This window comes from Molothrus aeneus, chromosome 15 (genome assembly GCF_037042795.1).
Source record: "Molothrus aeneus isolate 106 chromosome 15, BPBGC_Maene_1.0, whole genome shotgun sequence".
Classification (NCBI taxonomy): domain Eukaryota; kingdom Metazoa; phylum Chordata; class Aves; order Passeriformes; family Icteridae; genus Molothrus; species Molothrus aeneus.
Window position 1 is genome coordinate 4,368,920 of NC_089660.1, and position 19,825 is coordinate 4,388,744.

Consider the following 19,825-nt stretch of genomic DNA (forward strand, 5'->3'; position numbering starts at 1 on the left):
AAAATCTTACATATACAAAACCAAAAAAAAGCCCCGAGACCAAAAACTCCTTAATCTTAATAATGAACATCTGCTTTAAAGTACTGTGGATGCTCATACAAATTGTTTGGAGTAGATTTTCAAAAATATATGCCTGAGACTCCTATCCAAAATTGCCCTGGGTCTGATGGTAGTGGAGACACATAAGGAGAATTTAGAAGGAAAAATGTGCTTTTAGGTTATTGTGACAAACTTTTGAGGTCAGATAAAAGAAAAGAGTCTAATGTTGTCATTTGTTTGCTCATATGGATAAATCAGGAATAATATTTTTGCAGCCTAGATAGAGGGGAATAGTGCGAGTCACTGTAACCTGGTGGGATGGAGGGAAGTTGGTAAGGGATTTTTTGTTAGTCACTAAATTACGTGGACTTACCCATTTGTGCATCTAATTAGATTGTCTTCTAGTGATTCACTGGATATGACAAACTGACCCCAGCATGAATGATGGGATGGCATAAAAGCAGTGCATGCAGGAGAACTGTTCTTTCCATGCTACAAATCCTTCAGGTTTTTGTAGAGCTGTAAAATGTGTTTCCTCTCCTGCTCTAGCTGCTCCAGGCTGAGGGGATGTGTCATTAGACCCTCACAGTGTGAGCCTGCAGGACAATCTGTGGGAAATGCTGCAGGGGAGGCCAGAGAATTGTCCCAGTGTTGGCTCCTGAAGTGTTTGTGGCTCCCAAGCATGAGTGACACCTGCCAGCTCTCAGCTGCTGGGCTGCCGGGTGGGAGCAGATGCAAGGGTACAATGCAGTGATATCCACCAGCCCTGCACTGGCTGCATGAGGTAAAATCTGACAGTTCTGAAGGGTTCCTGCATGTGGCTGGAAATGCCTTTTCCTGGTAAACAGAGGGGCTGGGGGCAGGACATGCTATGAATTTGCTCAGGAGAAGCAAAGTTCTCCAGCTATCAGAGGGACTTGGATGTGAGTCATGACATCACTGTTGTCTCTAAAGTCCCTAAAGGAGATGATTTAAGTCCTAGCAGAGTGATTTTAATTCTGCATATCTGCTCTCCTATACCCACTCTTCTCCCTTTATTTAGAGACCGAACATTAGCAGACAAGTCCAGAACTTTTAGCAACAGAACCTTCCAAATGACTTGCCAGATGCTTCAGTTGATGATAATATGGTGGGAGCATCCAGACTCTCAAATGGCAGTTTATTCAAAGAATTATTCCAAACCAACAATATTAATGGTGGTTTATTCCATGCCACCCTGTATCTAGATGAAGAACACATCTGTGTTAGCTACTAATTCTGTTGTTGTTTTATGCCCATCATTTATGGAAATGGGACCACCAGCATGATCGGTGTAGACTAATAAAGGAGGCTGATTTTCTTTTAGTGTTAAACTACACCATATTTCCAGGAGGTTAATAGGTGTAAGATGGGAGACTTGCAAGGACAGACTTTCAGACAGATCATCATAATTTTGTTCCTTCTTTTGTCAGCAGTATTTGCAAAGAAGACTTTTTGGGCAGGGTGTGTTTCCCCCATTTGCATTTATCACCTTTGTGGTTAGGAGGAGTTTTAATCATCGATTCTCAATGTTTACGGCTAAATGCCTGCTCCCATTTGCACTTCAGCATTTGTTCTTTCTGCTGCCTCGTAGAGGCTTCCTATATTTTATTTATAAGCTTGGCTCATTGTGGAGCAGGTGGTAAAGTTATGCATGACTGTTTTTAGTGCTGTACATTTAGGCTGTGATTTTCAGTTTGGGTGGAGGCTGATGAGACTACAGTGGCTTGGAAAGACCAAGGTTCTAGCTCCCACTGTAGACATGTTTTCTGGGAAGTTGCCATTGAAATTCAGTGGCAGGAATTCAGTGCACTTCCATCCTGTAGACAGTGGTCAGCTGAAGCTTTTTTTTGCCCCTCAAGTGAGATACGTCATCTTTCTCTCCCATTCTGCCCTCTTGTCTTTGTGGTATCTGTATGGTGTTCACTTCTTTGGTATGGTTCAATCATAATACATGGAAACCATTCAGTTGTTTGTTTGTTGGAAAAGTTTTCAGCTTGGTGTGAGTACAAATATCTTTTTAGGGATATGGCCCTGTTATTTTATACTTCCCATTAGGCTGGCACAATTCCCTCGGTCTTACAGTAAATGGAGGAACTTTACATTTTGAATGGCTTTTATGAGTCTTTATACAGCTATAATTGCTGAAAATGATACAATAATGCAGTGCTCACTGTTGATGGTGAGAGATGGGAGGTTCTGGACAGCCTGAAGCTCTTTTGTACCAAGCTCAATGTCTGGGATTTTAGATCTTTGGCATTCTTGTAAATGTCTCTCTTGGTTTTGCCTTTACATTAGAAAGAGATGTTCAAAATTTTATCTTTTAAAATATAATGCACATAAGTGTAAGTTTAAAACTTACTTCTGACCCATGTCCTTAACTATCACATTTATTGTTTCACCAACTGAAAACCAAAGGGAAAGTTTGAGCACAAATGACTGTGATTTTGACTAGAAATTTCAGAATGTGACCTTTCCAAGGTGAAGAAGTGAACTGGAGTCTGATGCTGAGCATTTTGAGTCTGCAGAGGAGGTTTTTCTTGCAAGTAGCCATGAGAGTAGGAAGTTAGAAGGCAGAGGCAGGAGGTCAGACATAAGAGTCAAGGAAGTATGAATGACATCATCATCCCTAAGTACCCTCTCAGAAGATGAATGAGCTCTCTCTTGTATTACAATGCTAAAGAGCATTAGAAGGTGATATGATATCCAGACAACACATAAGATAAATGCCTCAGAGGATGCTGGAACAGCTTCCCCCCCACGCCCTCCACGAGTTCATAAATCCTGTGGTGGTCTCAATAATACAATATGTGGCTGGTGAGTGTTATATATTGTAGTCAGCTTCTTCTTGACAAAATTCATTTCGGTTTAACGAGTACCTTGAACATTATCTAATTTAGTTACTTAAGCTGAACAACTCAGTGTAGCTCTAGATACTCTTTATCTCACCAGACTCACAGCCCTTTTGAGATACAGAGTGGATTTTTTTTCAAGAGTTTCTGAATAAAAAGTAAGCAGATGTTACAAGAAGAAATACCTCGTCTCCTTTAAAACTAACAAAAAATGTGTTTGTCATGATAAGTCTTGACACAAAGTGTTTTCATCTTGATAAAACTTGAAATGCAAGTTTCATGTTCTTAATGAAATCCTTCTGAAGGGAATGCAGGACTCCAACAAAAAATGCAGAGGTGCTGGAGTGTTTGAGGTACATTCAGTCAGAAGTGGATTCAGTTTGAATTTCAGTCTTTGTGCTTCAAAAGCACAGTTGCTTCAGTATGCTTTGTAATATTTTCTTCTATAGTAGTTTGGGGATATGCAAAGCTGCAGTAGAATTTACTGCTCAGCCCCTCTTTTAGTATCTTCCTCCTGAAGATACTAAGGGGTGTCTACATGACACCCCTTAGTATCTTCAGGAGGAAGATTTGATCAAAATATTTAATTGTGAGTGTGTTTCAAAAATTAAAATGTAAAATTCCCTCAGTAGAAAATCAGCTTCAGTTTGGAATAAAAATGGACTATGGATTTTTGGTGCGCAGAGTTCTGATGAATCATATGTAATTACTAAAGTAATGTTTCCTTTACTCAATATTTGTTCATTTGTGATTTTTAGAGAAATAAAATTATTCTCATTTGAAACAAAATGCAAAAAAAGAAGACCCTCACTTAGGTCTAGCTAAATGCTGCTAAGTCCTTGATTCTAAACCAAAAGCTGTCAGACTTTTAGCAGTAATAGAAAAGTGGATCTTCCTTGACAAATGCCCCCATAAATTAGATATTAGCTTTAGTCAAACTCTGTCTCTCTCAGGAAATATTTCCACTTGCATATTCAATTGGAAGGACCTTACATGATGCCCACTTACTGCTATGAAAATCTAGGCTTTGGAGATGCAGGCAAAGAAAAATTTCTGTGAACAAAAGAATATCTGGAATAACAAACCTTGAGCTTATGCAGAGATTTCTTTTCACAGAATATGAGTTTCACTCACTTTTTGCTCAGTCTGTCTGCTGCTCTGTCCACCCCTCTATCTGTTTATCTGTTACCATCTCCGTGGTAATATGCAGTATCAATTGGATTTTAAAAGACATAGATCTCTTATACTAGCTGTCCTTTTTTATAATACCTTTTACAAATTTAATCAATGCATTTTAATATACAATATAGTTTAAGTGCAATATACGATAAATATTCAAACTTCATCTTAAACATGCTCTAGCCTTTAAATTGTTAAAACTGCAGTGCCCTTTCAATCTACTTACATAATGTCATAAAATATACATTTCAAGGTAAATGAAGTCAGCTACTTCAATTTAGTCCCTCAAACTGGTAGTAAATGAGAGGTTAACACTATGGTGCCAAACCCATTATTGAGTAAATTTAGCACCTTGGACAGCTCTGTAAAATCTTTATTGCTTTCCTGACCTGCTCGTCATGTTCTGTCTATGTGTTCAGTGGCTCTCAGCTCTGATTGAAAGGCAATATATTAGATCCCCAACACAAACATGCTCGGGGGCTGCTTCACTGTGAGCGTAATGACACGGAGGTGAGAACAATTTTCTGGTCACCGCAATCCAAGCACCTTGCAAGGTCTGCTGCTCTAACTCGTAGAGGACTTCAGGGGCTCCTTTGTATGTGGAGCAGCTTCTGTTGTAATTTAGGCAGAGCTGCAAAAGGTTTAAGATGCATTCAGAAAACAAGAAGTTAATATCTTGAGCTTCATTTTAGCAGCATTTTGTTGTGTGTTTTTAAAGCTGGTTTGTCTATATGAAAAGTACCATCAGCTCTGGAATAGAAGATACCACTATTTGATGCAGGAAGGTTTTTCTGTAACATCTACTTTAATCTGAACATGTCATAAACAAGAAATGCTTTTCTTGTGTGAAAATATAGGTAGAGAAAGTATGAAACTCAAATTTACAGACCCTGAAAATGTTGGGAAAAAATAGAATCATTGACTAGCTAAGAAAATTGAATGCTACTTGTCAAGAATGTTTCAATAAACCATCATGACAATTAGTTTTATTTACATGCAATATGATATGGCATCAAAGAACTTCCAGTGTTTAAGAACTGAAATATATTTGATATGAGGGAGAGCAGCTGTAAGATTCTATGTAATTACCTCATTTTTAACACGGTTTTCAATCTCTTTTTAGATGCACTCTAAGGTTTTTAGCTCAGCATTATATAAATAACTATGATTAGTCAGGTAGAGCAGAAATGACTATTTAAACTTTCTTTTTTTTTAGTAATTTGGCATAATGACAGCTTAAGCTAACAATATACCAAAGCAGTTTGCGGCCTCTGTATCACATTCTAATTTTCCATCAGTGAAATATATACTGCAAGCAATTTCAACTGAAGTGAAATAAATCCTGGTTTGCAAAGTCAAACACCTGTGCAGTAATTTTCTATCTAAAATCATGGAATGAAAAAGAGAACAGTTTTTCAGTAATGTCTCTGTTCTTCTCTAGTTTGTGTCTTCAGTATGAGGCAGACAGGGCACCTCAGTGTTTAGAGGAGCGAGGATTGTTTGTACCTGGATGCTGTTTGTGTCTGTCTGTCCATGATTATACTGCTCACTGCTGTGGTCAAAAAACAAGGAAAAAAACCACCCCAAACCAACAACTGCAGCAAAAACAAAACCAACCCCAACCTTAAAAATCAAGCAAATAAGCGAAACAAACAAAACCCACCAACAGAAAAAGGCTGTAGCAACTTAAGTCCTCAGAATCTGTTTCAAGTGTAGTGATTTAAAAATCCATCAATTATGTATTGCATCTCACTTCATATGTGGAAAATAATTTAAATGTGTGTTCTGAGACAGGGGTGTGTGCAGCAGAAGGCAAGCCTAAATGTTTACTGGGAGAACAAAAATCCTCCATCTCATTTTTGAATTTAGGACATTATATATGTCATAAGTAGTTACTGCAGTATGACAACTATTTTATGTTATATTATAGAGAATTTAAAATTGAAAAAAATGCTAATATGCATCTAAAAGCTTGTCATTTGAAGAGTTGTTCAAGGATTTTTGAAGAGGTTATGGTGACAGCAAAATGAACGCAATTATATCTCTATTTTCTGATCAGAGTCTACAGTATATGAAAATTGAGCATTACTGTTTCTTTTTGGTATAAAATATGGCTATTGTGTAAAATATTTTAAGTTTAAAAGTTTAACTTTGTAGAAAACTGTAAAATGCTTAGAACTGGTACTATTTTTGTAAGCTGCTTGCAGCAATATGCCATGGTGAATAGCGTCATGTTAGAATATTAGAGCAGTACTTAGGGGCTGGGAACTACAAAAATACATTGTTTTACTCAAAGGATGTTCCTGACCGGTTTTGATCGGGCATTTGGGAATCTGCTCTGAAAGATGCCATGAAATAATAAGGGAAAAAAATTCTTCTGGGTTAATTCTGCAATGCATTTTTATATTTTCTATCAGGATTATCATCAGGGTGCTGTAAAATATAAGAACACAGGAAATGCTCTTGTTACTTGAATACCAGTAGAAAATACCCTAAGAAATATTAAATGAAAAGGAATGAATAAGAAAATGGAGGGAAAAAATTGCCCAAAATGGAGAACTGAATCTCAGACTGTTTTAAAGTCTGCTGTCCATACAAGGAAAATTTCCAGGAAACACTGCATGGACCTGGGCTGTTCTCTCACACACTGCATGTGTTTTCCTCTTGGGCATCATTCCATGCATGTGGATCCTGCCCTGACCCCTCGTACCAGGACACAAAGTGGAGAAGCCAAAGGGTTTCATTACAGTAGCACAGGACTGATTGGGTATCTTCTGAATGTGGCCTGCTGGGTAAGGTCACAATTCCTGCAGCATGCAATTAAGAATAAAGTAAACACATTGAAGGGATTCATAACATTCTCTGAATGACATTGATTGTAGTAATCTAGTAAATGACCTCAGGATTGTATTCTGCAATAAACCCATGAGTGGTTTATAGTGCAGATGGTAGAGACAATTGAGTGATGTATTTTATTTTGCAGCACCAATGATTCTCACCTTTTGACTTGATTAAGCGTGTGTGTGAATAGGATGAACCAGTGATTTAACACCACTCAGTGGTTGCTGAGACTTGTTACAATTAAGGTTTACCTGGTGGGAGGAAAAAATGAAAAAAAAAACCACTACAAAACATGGTGCACCTAATAGAAGAGAATATTTGTTTTCCCCACAAGGAGTTTATTGAACTCAGCAGAATGCTTCTGTTTTTATATTGACAGGAAGTAATACTTAAGAGGGCTGCTGATTTAGTAGAAGCACTCTATGGTATGCCACATAATAACCAGGTAAATGCATTCTACTTCAGCAATTCTATATCATGGCTGTTTCTTATATGTATAGATAGATCAGGGCTAAAGGGATATGATGCTACAGTGGGAGACAAGAATAAATGCACAGGGCGATGCCAAATCTGGAGTGGGGTTTAGTTTGCTTCTTTTCTTTTTTAAAGGGTGCGAATTTAGTGTTTGTAAAAACACCATGGAGGCATCTGCCCACTTTCACCAGATCCTATATAATATGAGCAATGTTGTACATGATGTCTTGCCACCAGTGACTTCTCCCTCTTCCCTTAAAGAGAGCTTTAAGGTGGAGCAAGTCCAGGCTCCAGCCCCATCCTGCCAGTTGGTCTTTTTATACAAAATGTGGCCACTGGGACTGGGACTTCCAACTCTCTTACCACAGATGTCAGGATTTAACAGGAAGATCCTGTAAGCATGAGCTCTCTGTCAGCCAGCTGGTTTAGAAAGAAAAGCATCTCCTTTTAGCCTTTGGACAGGGAACTGTTTCATTTGAGTCTGTAAGAAGAGGTTTGTCAGAGTCTCTTTGGTAACTCTTGCATGTTTTTTTTCCTTACCCTGCAGGAGATAATCCTGAAGAGAGCTGCAGACATCGCTGAAGCGCTCTACAGCGTCCCCCGCAACCACAACCAGCTCCCCGCCCTCGCCAACACCTCCGTCCACGCGGGAATGATGGGCGTGAACTCCTTCAGTGGCCAGCTCGCTGTCAATGTCTCTGAAGCCTCCCAAGCCACCAACCAGGGTCAGCACGAGCCTCACCTTCCTCTCTCTGTGGATCTCTTCTGAGAGAAGTCAGGGGGACGGGCAGAGCAGTGGCAGAGGCAGGGCTGGGCAGCCCATCCCAGATCCTTGGAATGGCACAGGATGGGGCTGCCCGAACTCAGGAAAATCACTTCTGCATGTCTCTAAATAGCTTCTCATTCTGCTCAGAGTAACACTTGTATTTGTGTTTAAATCCCACTAATTTTAATCAGCTTCAGCATGTACTTAATGTTAAGTACTTGCTTATATATTTTCCTGAGCATGGATCTCTCAGTCTGGGCTTTTTGTAGTACTTCTTTATAATATGAAGTTATCCCTTGAATGTTTATCTATTTAATTTGGGTTTGTTTTGCAAGAGTTAGGGTATTAGAACTGTGTTTTTTTCAGTTTGAGACTTTCATAAATTTTACAATTAGCAAAGAATACAAATATGTAAAAAGACTTTTCAGAGTTTTTCCAGTTTTTAAAATAAAGTGTTTTTCACTTTGTATAAAATCAGTATTGGTTTAAAATAAGAGTTAAAATAAAAAATAGGTGAAGAATATTTTTGTAGAAGCCCTTTGCATTTTGCCCTCTCCTTTGCTGAGCTCTATATATTATCCAACTTAAAAATACGTTTGAATGAGAAAGTGTTAGGATGAGGCTGTTTCTAGAAGAGCAGAAACAAAATTTTTGCATTACAATAAAAAAATACAAAATTATTTTTAGATTGAAATATTTTATGCTGTGTGTTAGGAAGAAAAATTGGTGATTTTTCTTCTAGGAGTGGAGATGCATATTTTGTATTTCTGTGGCTTCTAGAAACAAATCTTTCCTTATGAACATTTGGATATGAGTTTCCTAAAATGTCATTTCCAGAATTAGGTAGAGATTCAAATTTTAACTTGCTGTCAAATTTGATGCTCATTTCCCACCAACACAATGATGAGACCAAGGCAAAAAGACAAAGGATATCCCACAAGCTGGAGAAATACACTCCATTTCCTGAAGTGTGCAGTGAGCACCTGAGGTGTGTTAAATGACAGTGACATCAGAAAAGAGTTAACAACAATCACGTGCTTTTAACATACCTTGAGTGGGTCTGTGCTCCTCACTCTGAAAATGTAGGTCATGTTTACTCCATTTCCTACAAGCAGCCCTTTCAGAGCGAGTGTTCCTCCAACACCCCGAGCTGATCTTTGCTCCAGGGCATCCCTGGCTTGCCTGGGGAGCTCTGCAGGCTCCAGGCTCCCTCCTCCAGCAGCGGCCTGGGCAGAGAGGGCTCCCAGTTTGGGTACCTGGTGGTGCTGGGGGTCAGTCCTGCCCCTCTCTGGGCTCCCTGGCTGGACTGGGCTCCCCCTTGGTTTGTGTAGGAAGCTGTTGTGGGGCTAATTCCAATTTCTGCCTGTGTTCCCTCCCCACACAAGGTTTCACTCGCAACTCCAGCAGTGTGTCACCTCATGGCTACGTGCCAAGCACCACCCCGCAGCAGACAAACTACAACTCTGTCACAACAAGCATGAATGGCTATGGGAATGCTGGAATGTCAAATTTAGGCGGTTCTCCAACCTTCCTGAATGGATCTGCTGCCAATTCTCCCTATGCCAGTGAGTATTTTATGTCTTTTCTGTATTTTGCACATTTTCATTAGAAGGAGGCAGTAGATTTTCTCTGATGCTCAATATTTGTTTTCTGTTTTGAGCACTTGAAATAGAACTTGGTCTTTACTCTCCAAGGCACTGATCTTGGATACACTTTGAAGACCTTAGTGTTGCCAGAAATTCTCCTCTCTGTTTTCATATTACTATTAATAATTATTATTGTTATTTTTGATTTGGGAGCATTAAAAGAACTTACAAAGAGTAATATATAATTATTTAGTCTGATAGTTTCATAACTTACCTTATACCTTATACTCTAATGGGAAACACTGTCCTCAACTTCTGAGCAAATAATATGTTTATAACCTTTATAAAAATTATGAATTACTACTGGGCCTCATCTTGATTGTTTATATTCCACTTGCTTTTTAAGTAATATTATTTTGACTTCACTGAGTCAGTAAAATGTGACAAAGGCTCTTAGATTTTGTGTTTTAGTGTCAGTACAGTGAATGCCACAAAAATGTGAATCATACAAATGATACATCCCATGGTGTGAAGAGCTTAGGGTCCACAGTCCCAGTCATGGAAATATTTATGTGCAGGACTAACTTTCTGCATTTTGATATTAAAGGTTTAGTAAGCTGTTTAAATATAAATACGTTTCTATTGGTAAAGTGAATCCCTTCTGCAGCTGAGCTCAGTAGTCCCTGGTCACATGAGAAATTGAATGAGCAGAACCTGCCCAATTCCTCTGACATTGCTCATGAGGCATAAAGGATTCCACTGACATCTGTAGGAAGCGGACAGCAGAATCAGGATGGAAGGTCTGGACATACAAACAGATTTATAGGCTGGGACTGTAGCATGGACAGGACAAACTGACTGCTGGAGGTGCCAAGGTTTACACAGCAAATCTGAAGTTAATGGTGTAACACAGAAATGAATTATTTTGATCTACATTAGAATAAAAAAGAGGATAGGAACTCTGAATAATATAATTAATGCCAAGGCTGCTTATCTGCTGCAAATTTAGAACAAATTATTTACCCACATAACTAGTACTTATAACCTGGGAATTGCTAACCAGTGATTATTTTTGTTCTCTAATAATAATGTAACATGTAATGTTACAAAGTACCTTACTTATTAAGTTGGATTTACTGTCACAGAATCTGCACACTCTGAATTCATAATATAACATGATTGATGAGACATCTCCTTTTGGAAGCAGATGCCAGTAATGCATTTAAAATACTGTGGCAGTGTATTATTTCATATTTATGAACGGAGTCCTCTTTAGAATAGCACTTCACTTCCTAGCCCTGGTTCTCTATTCTATTTATATTTTGGGAGGTTTTCTTGGTTGATCTGTCATTCTGCTAATGTCTAATCCATTGAATCAGAAAATGCTTCAATCATGACCTGAAAATTAAAAGGTGGCATTCTTAATTAAATCAATAAACTAATTGCTGTATAGTAGCAATTCAATTTAGGTGCTTTGATTGCTCTCCCTTAGCAAGTACTTCCAGACACAGAGTGACTTCAGACTAAGATTGTATCTGTCAGACTGTGAAACTTTGAACATTTAATTTCCATTAATTGATTTCCTCAGTGTTAACAAATATGATATCAGATTCTCAAATAAGAACTTAAATAGGGTGATTTTTATCTACATAAATGCAAATAAAATAATAATTCAAAGCCCATATGATCAGAATTTTACTCTATAATATCTAATTATTCACAGCCCACTTGTGTATCTAAGCGGTTTCTAAACAGGACAAAGAATGGAAATATGGGATGACAGTTTTGGTCCTTTTATTTTTTCTTGTTGTTGGATAAGAAGAGAAACCTGCAGTGCCTTCTGAATATTAAAATAGCTAGCTTTATTTTCATGAAAAGAAATTTGTTTAAAAGCTTGATGATAAATACATGAACCAAAGATATTTGTTGTACTTTATAGTAAAATAATGGTTTAAGGATATCTGTGTTTAAAGACTGAACTTCCCACGTAGCACATTTGCATTTTGAACACTCAGTTCATCCCTAGAAAGATTGAGAGCATCCAGGAATGAGAATTCTCTTAATTCTGCACCCTGTTATTACTGAGTACTAAGGAATCCCTTTTTGGGGGGGTCTTTCTTCCCTCCAGTTGTGCCATCAAGTCCGACGATGGCCTCCTCCACTAGCCTCCCCTCCAACTGTAGCAGCTCCTCTGGGATTTTCTCCTTCTCACCAGCCAACATGGTCTCAGCGGTGAAGCAGAAGAGTGCGTTCGCGCCGGTCGTGAGACCCCAGACCTCCCCCCCTCCCACCTGCACCAGCACCAATGGCAATAGCCTGCAAGGTAGGTGGAAGCCAGGCTGCACAGGAGGTGGCTGCTCCAGCTGTGAGCTCCTGGTGCCTCCGAGCTGCCCCAGGGGAGTGAAGGCAATGAGGGATCCCTGGTGGGCTCTGTCCTAAGGCTTCCTCCTGTAGGGAGTAACTGACTCCACCCCACTGCACCTTGTGGCCTGCAGGTGTTTGGCAACCACCCACTCTCTAACCCAGCTAATACTGCTGAACTGAGAGGCTGTGTCCTCTAAAGCACAGACCTACTGTTTTGATAAACACAAGTAATATTTCAGCTTACTAATACCGTCCTTTTTCTTTCTTTCCTCTCTTATTCCCTGTTGTCGTCCTTTATCAGACCAGTCTTTTGTGGACTCTAGCAAGTACTCCACTGCAGGGTCTCTCCAGGGGCTGGCCTTCTCCTGAAGTACGTCACTCAATCTTCCCTTCCTTTTTGTCCTTTGTCATAGTACACTTGTGCAGAAATCCTACTGAGAGCAAATAGAGCGTTACAGAGCTTGGCACAAACCTTCCCTTTCATAAATGGGAGATGCATTACAAACTAACAGCAGCGTTTTCCACTTTAACTCACACCAGGGCAAACATTAGTTTCCACTGATTAATGTACTCCTGTGCCAATTAATTCCAGAAAAGGCACAGGGCCTTTTGGAAAGCCTATTGAACTGTTGGTGTCAAGGGGCTGCTCCTCTTCTGCATCCCTTCCCCTCTCATTACAAGTTCTCCAGCATTAGTATCTGAATCCATTTGAAGGGCTGGTGCAGGCAAGGCAGTGACAGACAAAAGCTTGTCAAACTGAGGGTGCTGCAAGCCCAGCACTGCCCATCCCATTGTTTGGCTGAGTCTGTTTTACAACATTGTGCCTAAACCTCCCCGTGTGGTTCCCTCACTGCACATCCCTGTGCTGAGAGAGGCATTTTCATGCTTGCTTAGGTCCAGGGGCTTCCTTAAGCAGATGCAGCCAGCTGCCTCCAGCTGCCAGAGGTGGGAGATATTCCATGGTGTGCATTGTGCTTCCTCCAGACCTGAGATTTGTTTCCTTTCCATGAGCCTGTGCAAATTATCCAAAGGGCATTGAGTGGGGAGTAAAATCCATCCTTTTTTAAGCCAGGTTCAGAAGGAGGTGTGCAGAGCAGGATGGGTGCATAAACTCCATGTCACTCAGCCTCTGGAAAGAGGAACACTGGGCTTGAAGACAAAATGCTGATAGCACCATTAGCAGCCAAAAAAAAATCTATATGCAAGCAGAATGGAAGGAATTCATTCATAAAAGCTTGGATCTATTGTGCCTGAAGGAAAGCATTGTCCTCAGTTCATGTTACACTGGTGAACTGGGAGGAGGAATCCTCCAAGGTGCACACACACAGAGAAAAACTGTGCAGAAACTGTAAATTTACTAAGAACTAATAAGCAGATCTTGGGTACCTTCAGTTAGGACTTTGTTAGAAATATAAACTGTGTCAGGAATAAGACAGAATGAAATTTTCAGGTGAACTACAGCATTTAGATTTGGTTTTGAACATTTAAAAGAATTGGCAGTGCTTACATGCTTCAAGTTTTAAAAGAAACAGCTAATAATATTTTCCATCTGAAATAAAAAACTAAAAAAAAAAAAAAAAAAGAAAAAAGGCTTTTGAACATGTTAATGTTTTTTTTCCTCTCTTCACCTTGTCCCCATCTTGTTGTGGATGGAGAGAAAAAACAAGTAACAGGAGAAAGCTTTTTCAGGCACTGTTTCTCCTTTCACAAGACACAGAATCCTCAGATTCCAAGTACCCAGTTATGAAAAGCAATTATGGAAGGAGCCGAGAGCACTGGGCACAACTGGAGCTGTCTGATTGCCTCCTCATTATGTCACCTCCACATCTGCAATGCCCAGAAACCACACAGATCTGAGCATTTCCCCTAATTTTTGTTTAGCAATTCAGTTTTCATAATGGGAATGAGACACCAAGAGATGGTTCATTTCTAGGTCATCACTGAACTTCTTGGTGAGTTAAAGACACACAGCCTTTGGTCCTGTGCCTCCTGACACCACCTGAGGCTTGTAATAATCACTCAGGGAGGCACTGCCTGTTGTGCCTTAATGCTTAAATAAACAACCATGTATAAGGAGGCTGTCTTATCTCTCTTGGGCTTCTGGATGCATCAGAAAGCAATCAAGCTTTCCTTATGTGGCTTAGATATCAGCAGAACTCACTAAAACAGCAGCCAGGCTTATCTGTTGTTCTCTTTGCCATGCAATTTTGTAAAACCCCAAATACATTATTTCTGTAATTTGCTGGCAGCAAATACAAATTATTATATGATAGAAGAAATAAAGGCCATTGGTGGGAGCTTTTGTATTCCCTGCCCTCCCTTTTTGGAGGTGGTGTGATCTCATACCTACACTGTTTCCCACTGATATCTCTGTTTTCAGGATCAATAACAGGCTACAGCTGGGAGAATTTGCATGACTAGATGTAGCACTTATGGAATAAAAGTGGAGTGATCTAAATGAAGACTCGGAAAGAATGGAAATATCAAAGCTTTTAGGCAGAAAAGATATCATTTGCCTTGTAATTTAATTCAGAATTTCAGAGCTCTTCAAAAACAATGATGCTTTGAAAAATGGAGCTAAGATCTGCCTCTGTGCCATTTCTTTCCAACAGCAAAAGGCTGATCTGTAACCACAGGGAAATGTCTAAATCATGAAGAGAGGAATTGCAATTATCTCACCTTTTTTGGGCTCCTACCCAGGGTAGACAGCTGTCCTGTCCCAGGAGACACAATTCTTGACTAATTATTGGTGAAATTGATTTGCTTCTGATGAATCTTTCAGGTTGAGTGTTGGAATAGTATCGTGACATTTTCTGAAGAAAAGGTTCTTTTTCTAAAGGAAAGCAACACCTTGTCCTAAAGAGCCCTCTATGCTTCTCACCTAAATGTCTTCTGTAGGACGTAAAGCAACTTAACTCACCTTTCTATCCCTTTTATCCTCACTCTTAGCTCCTTGAAGAGCCCTCATGTGGGGGTCACAATCAGTACAGTGATTCCACACGATAAATCCCAATAATTGAAATGCTGTTGCTCTGTGCCACCTCTGAGGGTGGCCTGTTGCAAACATGTTGGATGTGTTTTGCATTCTCTCCTTCTCCCCTCATTTTATTTCATTTAATCAGTGCAGTTTACTCGAGCTGTTCTCCCCTTGCTGATTAGACTTGTAATTCTTGCACATATGGTGGTGTTTGTGGAGAAAACATTTCCCTCCTCTCCCCCTCCAACCCCAAATCTGTGAGTCTTTTACTTTGGCTCTGTTCTTATCAAATAATTGCAGCTGTAATTAAAGCACAATGAATCAGCACCAGTCACGGGGTTGAGTCCTTCCTTAAGAAATTACATGTCCAGATGTCTGGAATGGCAGGCAGCATTTAAATCATGGGCCTGGAAAGTGCTGCCAACCTGAAGAAGAGTCTGTTTTCTACCTTTTGGCAAATAACTGTACAACTGGCATTTTAGAGACACATTGTTTTTACAGTTCCCATCATAAACTTCCATGACTATCCCCTGTAATGATGTGCCTGCTCACTGTGTGTCACTGGGACACTTGGGATGTTTGATCTGAGCCCCCAAATAATAGAGAGAGATCGAGCTGTAGGTCAACTTCTGTGCAAAACTGTCCCTGTTGAATTTTCATAAATGTCTGTCTGCTAAGAGAGGTGGTGGTTTCATAGAAAATGAGGTAGGAAGCATAATAAAGAAATGCTGATGATTCAACTTAGCCAGCCAAAGAGAAAACATCCTGAATTAACATTCACCTATGACTCACCTGATGTAGTTGGTGGTGTCTGCTACAAGTGGAATAGGAAAGATGCTGGCCTGCTAACCCAGGAGTCAAGCATGTATTTCAATTTCAAAACTGAATTTGAGAGTTTAAGTCCCTTTCTGAGCTCCTGGAAATGCAAACCTCAGTCCCAGGGGTGACCTTTGGGAGGACTGGCACAGGGCAATGACCCAGAGTGCCACTGAAGGGACACCCCTGCAGGGCCATGCCAGGGGGACTCCAGCTGCTTTCCCTAATTTGCTGCAAATTCTTGCTTTGCTTCTAAAAGAGTAACAGAATGTGTGGTAATAGCTGGATCCAGTCAAAGCTTCCTCAGCATTAGGGGATCTTGAAACTAAAAGCAGAAAAATAAGTTGAGGTCTGATACTGATATGGAGGAAGGACACTTTCTACAAGAAAATCAGTAATTTCAGCAAAGTCACTTGCAGTTTGAATCATTTTCCAGTCAAAAGGAAACTTCTCATGATTCTTGTGTACATAGTTGTCTCTTATGAGTGATGTATATAAATTTAACTCAAAGGATATCTGACTACATTGCTAATAAATGTTTAAAGCTCTGGAATTTTAAAAGTTGCTTAATAATGCAGAAAATTAACTTTTCCCCTCTCTCTCTCTCCCTCTCTCTCCCCCCTCCCTTTCCTTCCAACAGCTATATCTGGCATGATTGTTCCCCCCATGTGAAAGAATTGCCTTGAAGAATTTTATTAATGAAGAGGTTGAATTCTGCTTCAGAGAGAATCTGATACAAGTCCCAGAGTGGAACTTTTTACTCAGGCCTTTTTAAAAATAAAAAAAGAAATAAAGAAGGATCTTACAATAACTGCAGATTTTTAAACAAAACAAAAATCACCATCCTTGCAAATACTGAAATTAACAATCCACAATTGCAAGGTGTTGATTCGAGTTGTCCATCCCAAATACCTGGGAGATATATTTATTGTATGTTGATAAAAAAATCCACTTTTTTTTTTGTTTTGTTTTGTTAGGGGGTGGGGGCTTGCTTTTATTTCCTTCTGGTTTCTTATGGGTTTTTTTAAGGCTTGATTTAACTCAACACCATTTGTCTTTTATAAATCATACAATTACACAAGGGACACTAGAGATGGAACGCCACATTTTTAATTTATGATTTTTTTTTAAAGCTGTGTAAAGAAGAATAAAGTGGTGTCATTTACATACAAGCCTGTATGGGACAGAATAGAAGTGCCAGTTAGTTTTTCATAGAAGAATTATGGCCATTTAATTAAGGGTCGGCTCATATATGTTGCTTATCCAGTGGTGACTTGCTGATATGAAGCATTTTTAATGTTCTGATTAAAAAGATATCACTCCCTAAAAAGCTGATATTTTTGGATTATGAGGGTGGGGTGAGGGGTGGGATTAGTAACCTCTGTCATTAATATCGGGCTGAAAAATCGTGTAAATAACACAACAGGAAAAGTTCATCCCAGAACACCAGGTTGGAAGGGGACATTAAGGTCCAACTTTTCTTGGCATAAAGCTGGTGGAAGGGAAGGGAAGGGGAGGGAAGGGTGGAAATATCAAAAAAGTTTCCTCTGGCAGTGCAAACCCAGTGCCTGCAGCTGCAGTGCCAGCCCTGCTGCAGGAGGTGAGCAGGGACCCCTCTCTTTTGGGGTGAAATCTCAGATCCTCCAAACGCTCCCTTCCCCAAGCACAGCCTGGGCTCTGCCCTGTGGCACGGGGGGCACAGCCTGGGCCCTCCTGGGGTGCCAGCCTGGCCCCTCTCCCCCTGCCTGCCCTGCTGCTCCTGCTGGGGCAGGGGGGCTCAGCCTCCCCACCCCGAACCCCTCGTGGCCCAGCTGCCACTGGCGCCGCTCCTGTATCAGCCGACCCTCCCGGTTCGTACCGCGCTCCCTCCAGCACAGGGCTCTGCTCTGCAGCAGTGAATCGTGACTTTGGGGTGGGCCTTTCCAATCAAAACCATAGCTTCTGTTTTACCACGAAAAATTTTGCTATCATTATCTGGGAAGTGTTCTTAAAAATTATTAGTCAAAGAGGCAGCAAAGCTCTGAAGATGCATTACCTGATATTTTTTCTTTGCTGTTGTGTTTTGTATGTAGTTATAAATACTGTAGATTTTTTGTGATTTTTTGCCAAAGTTGTTGTTCTATTTATACATTTTAATGTCTTAAGACAGTTTTTCAATATCACAAAAAAGAAAAAAAAAAGAATTTTACTGCATATTTTGCAAAAAGAGCTCACTACCTTTAGCTTGCACATACTTGCAAATTAATTAAAGAAAAAAAAAGCTTTTTGTTTCTGTTTTTTGTTTGTTTGTTTTACGGGGGATTTTGTAAAATATCCATATAAATAATGTATTTATCTTTGGAATTTGTACATTGCTTTTTGTCCCCTACAAGTTTATTTTATTGTGTATGTTTGCTATGTGAAAAGTGCTGATTTGTTTGGTCATTCACCGTTGTATTAGCTGTTTAAATGTGATTTTAATACATTTCATTTATAGGGTTGTTTTTTTTAGTATTGTTTAAAACCATGCTTCCATTTTTTTTTAATTTCCACCCAAAAGCCATTGTCTATTTTTGTATTATTTGTAAGTTAAGAAGTTTTTTCCAATATATGGCAAAAAGTAGCATATTATTCTTGTAGCATTTAGTTACGTAGATTTAAAAAAAATGTATCCTTTGCTTTTGAGGCTTAACAAAAACTAATGCTGTTTTACTCTATTAATATGCATGGGATTTCTCCTCTTTGGAGTGACGCATTTTTGTGCATTAAATATGGGGAGAAACTTCATAGAACTCAATGAAAATACTTTCTTTCTTAAGTCTGCTTGTATATTTCTCTGTCTTTCACATAAATATAAACCAGCAGATTGGATGCCTTAACAATGCAAATCATATTCATTTCACTTGTACATTGTACTGTGCACCAGAACTGTCAATCATCACTAACATTCTAAGAAAAAAAAAAAGGAATTGAAAAGCACAAAAGAACTGTTTTGTTACCTTAAAACAATATAACTTTTTTCTAGTCGAGCAAGAAATCATTTACAACGATGCTGCAACTGTGCATGCTTCCTGTATGAATTTTGCAATGGTTTTCACTAGAATGTCACAGTGTGATCTTTGGGGGGAAGGGAAAGAAAAACAGGAATTTTTTTTTTTTTTCATGGTGAGAAAATAAAAGAAGAGAAAACTGGAAAAAATGTGAGAGACATCAGTTTATTGCTTCTCTGTATTCCAAGTGATTATTCTAATTCACATAATAAGCAACAGCACGATAATGTAATCAAATTTAAAGCCATATTTTGTCCAGTGACACCGTTGATTACTCTTGTAGAGCTCCACTCAGTCCTAGCAGTTCTGACACCACTTTAGCCACATTTGTAGTCTCTACTCCAGTGTCCAAAGAGCCTTTGACAATGTGCATAATTACATTCTTTTGCAGCTATTTATTGTGATCTGATGAATGGGAATTTGACAAAAATCTCCCCCGCACCACCCTTTGTCTTTTACAAAGTAAAAGATGCAGCTGTTTACAGAATATGGCTTTAAGTGGAAACATTCAGATTTCAGTTTTAACAAGGTGAAGCTTCACAATGACTGGATTGCATAAAGTAATGCCTATTTCCTCACAGTTGTACTAGGATGCAGCTAAAATGAAGTCATCTCTGAAACTACTAACCTTTCACCTTCTTATCTAAATCTTTTTGAATAGACACACACACTGTACAGTTCTATTGTTAGAGAAACTAACTACTGTAGAGATTGTTATAATTTTTTTGCAGAAATTCAAGCTGTAAAAACTTTTCAACTTTCACAATATTTAATTAAAGTTACTTCCTGTCTGTGAATACAGCTCCTAGTTGTGTGTTTATTTTTCTGCCTCTGCTTGTCAATAGATGAGAAAATAAAGAATATAGAAGCCAGAGGCTAGTGAA

At 39.3% G+C, this 19,825-nt stretch overlaps 1 protein-coding gene across 4 annotated transcripts in view; it reads left to right on the plus strand.

Moving 5' to 3' along the window:
* Nucleotides 1–17,194, plus strand: part of EBF1 (EBF transcription factor 1) — a 266,899-nt gene extending 249,705 nt beyond the window's left edge. For 3 of the 4 annotated variants that reach the window (XM_066559952.1, XM_066559953.1, XM_066559954.1), the window contains exons 12-16: nucleotides 7,309–7,374; nucleotides 7,951–8,128; nucleotides 9,555–9,734; nucleotides 11,884–12,078; nucleotides 16,553–17,194. In XM_066559952.1, coding sequence (XP_066416049.1) covers nucleotides 7,309–7,374; nucleotides 7,951–8,128; nucleotides 9,555–9,734; nucleotides 11,884–12,078; nucleotides 16,553–16,584 — 651 coding nt within the window. In that variant the 3' untranslated portion in view covers nucleotides 16,585–17,194. Of the gene's footprint in view, nucleotides 1–7,308; nucleotides 7,375–7,950; nucleotides 8,129–9,554; nucleotides 9,735–11,883; nucleotides 12,079–12,420; nucleotides 12,490–16,552 lie in introns of all 4 variants that reach the window. The other variant, XM_066559951.1, reaches the window with a different exon arrangement.
* Nucleotides 17,195–19,825: the final 2,631 nt, after the last annotated feature.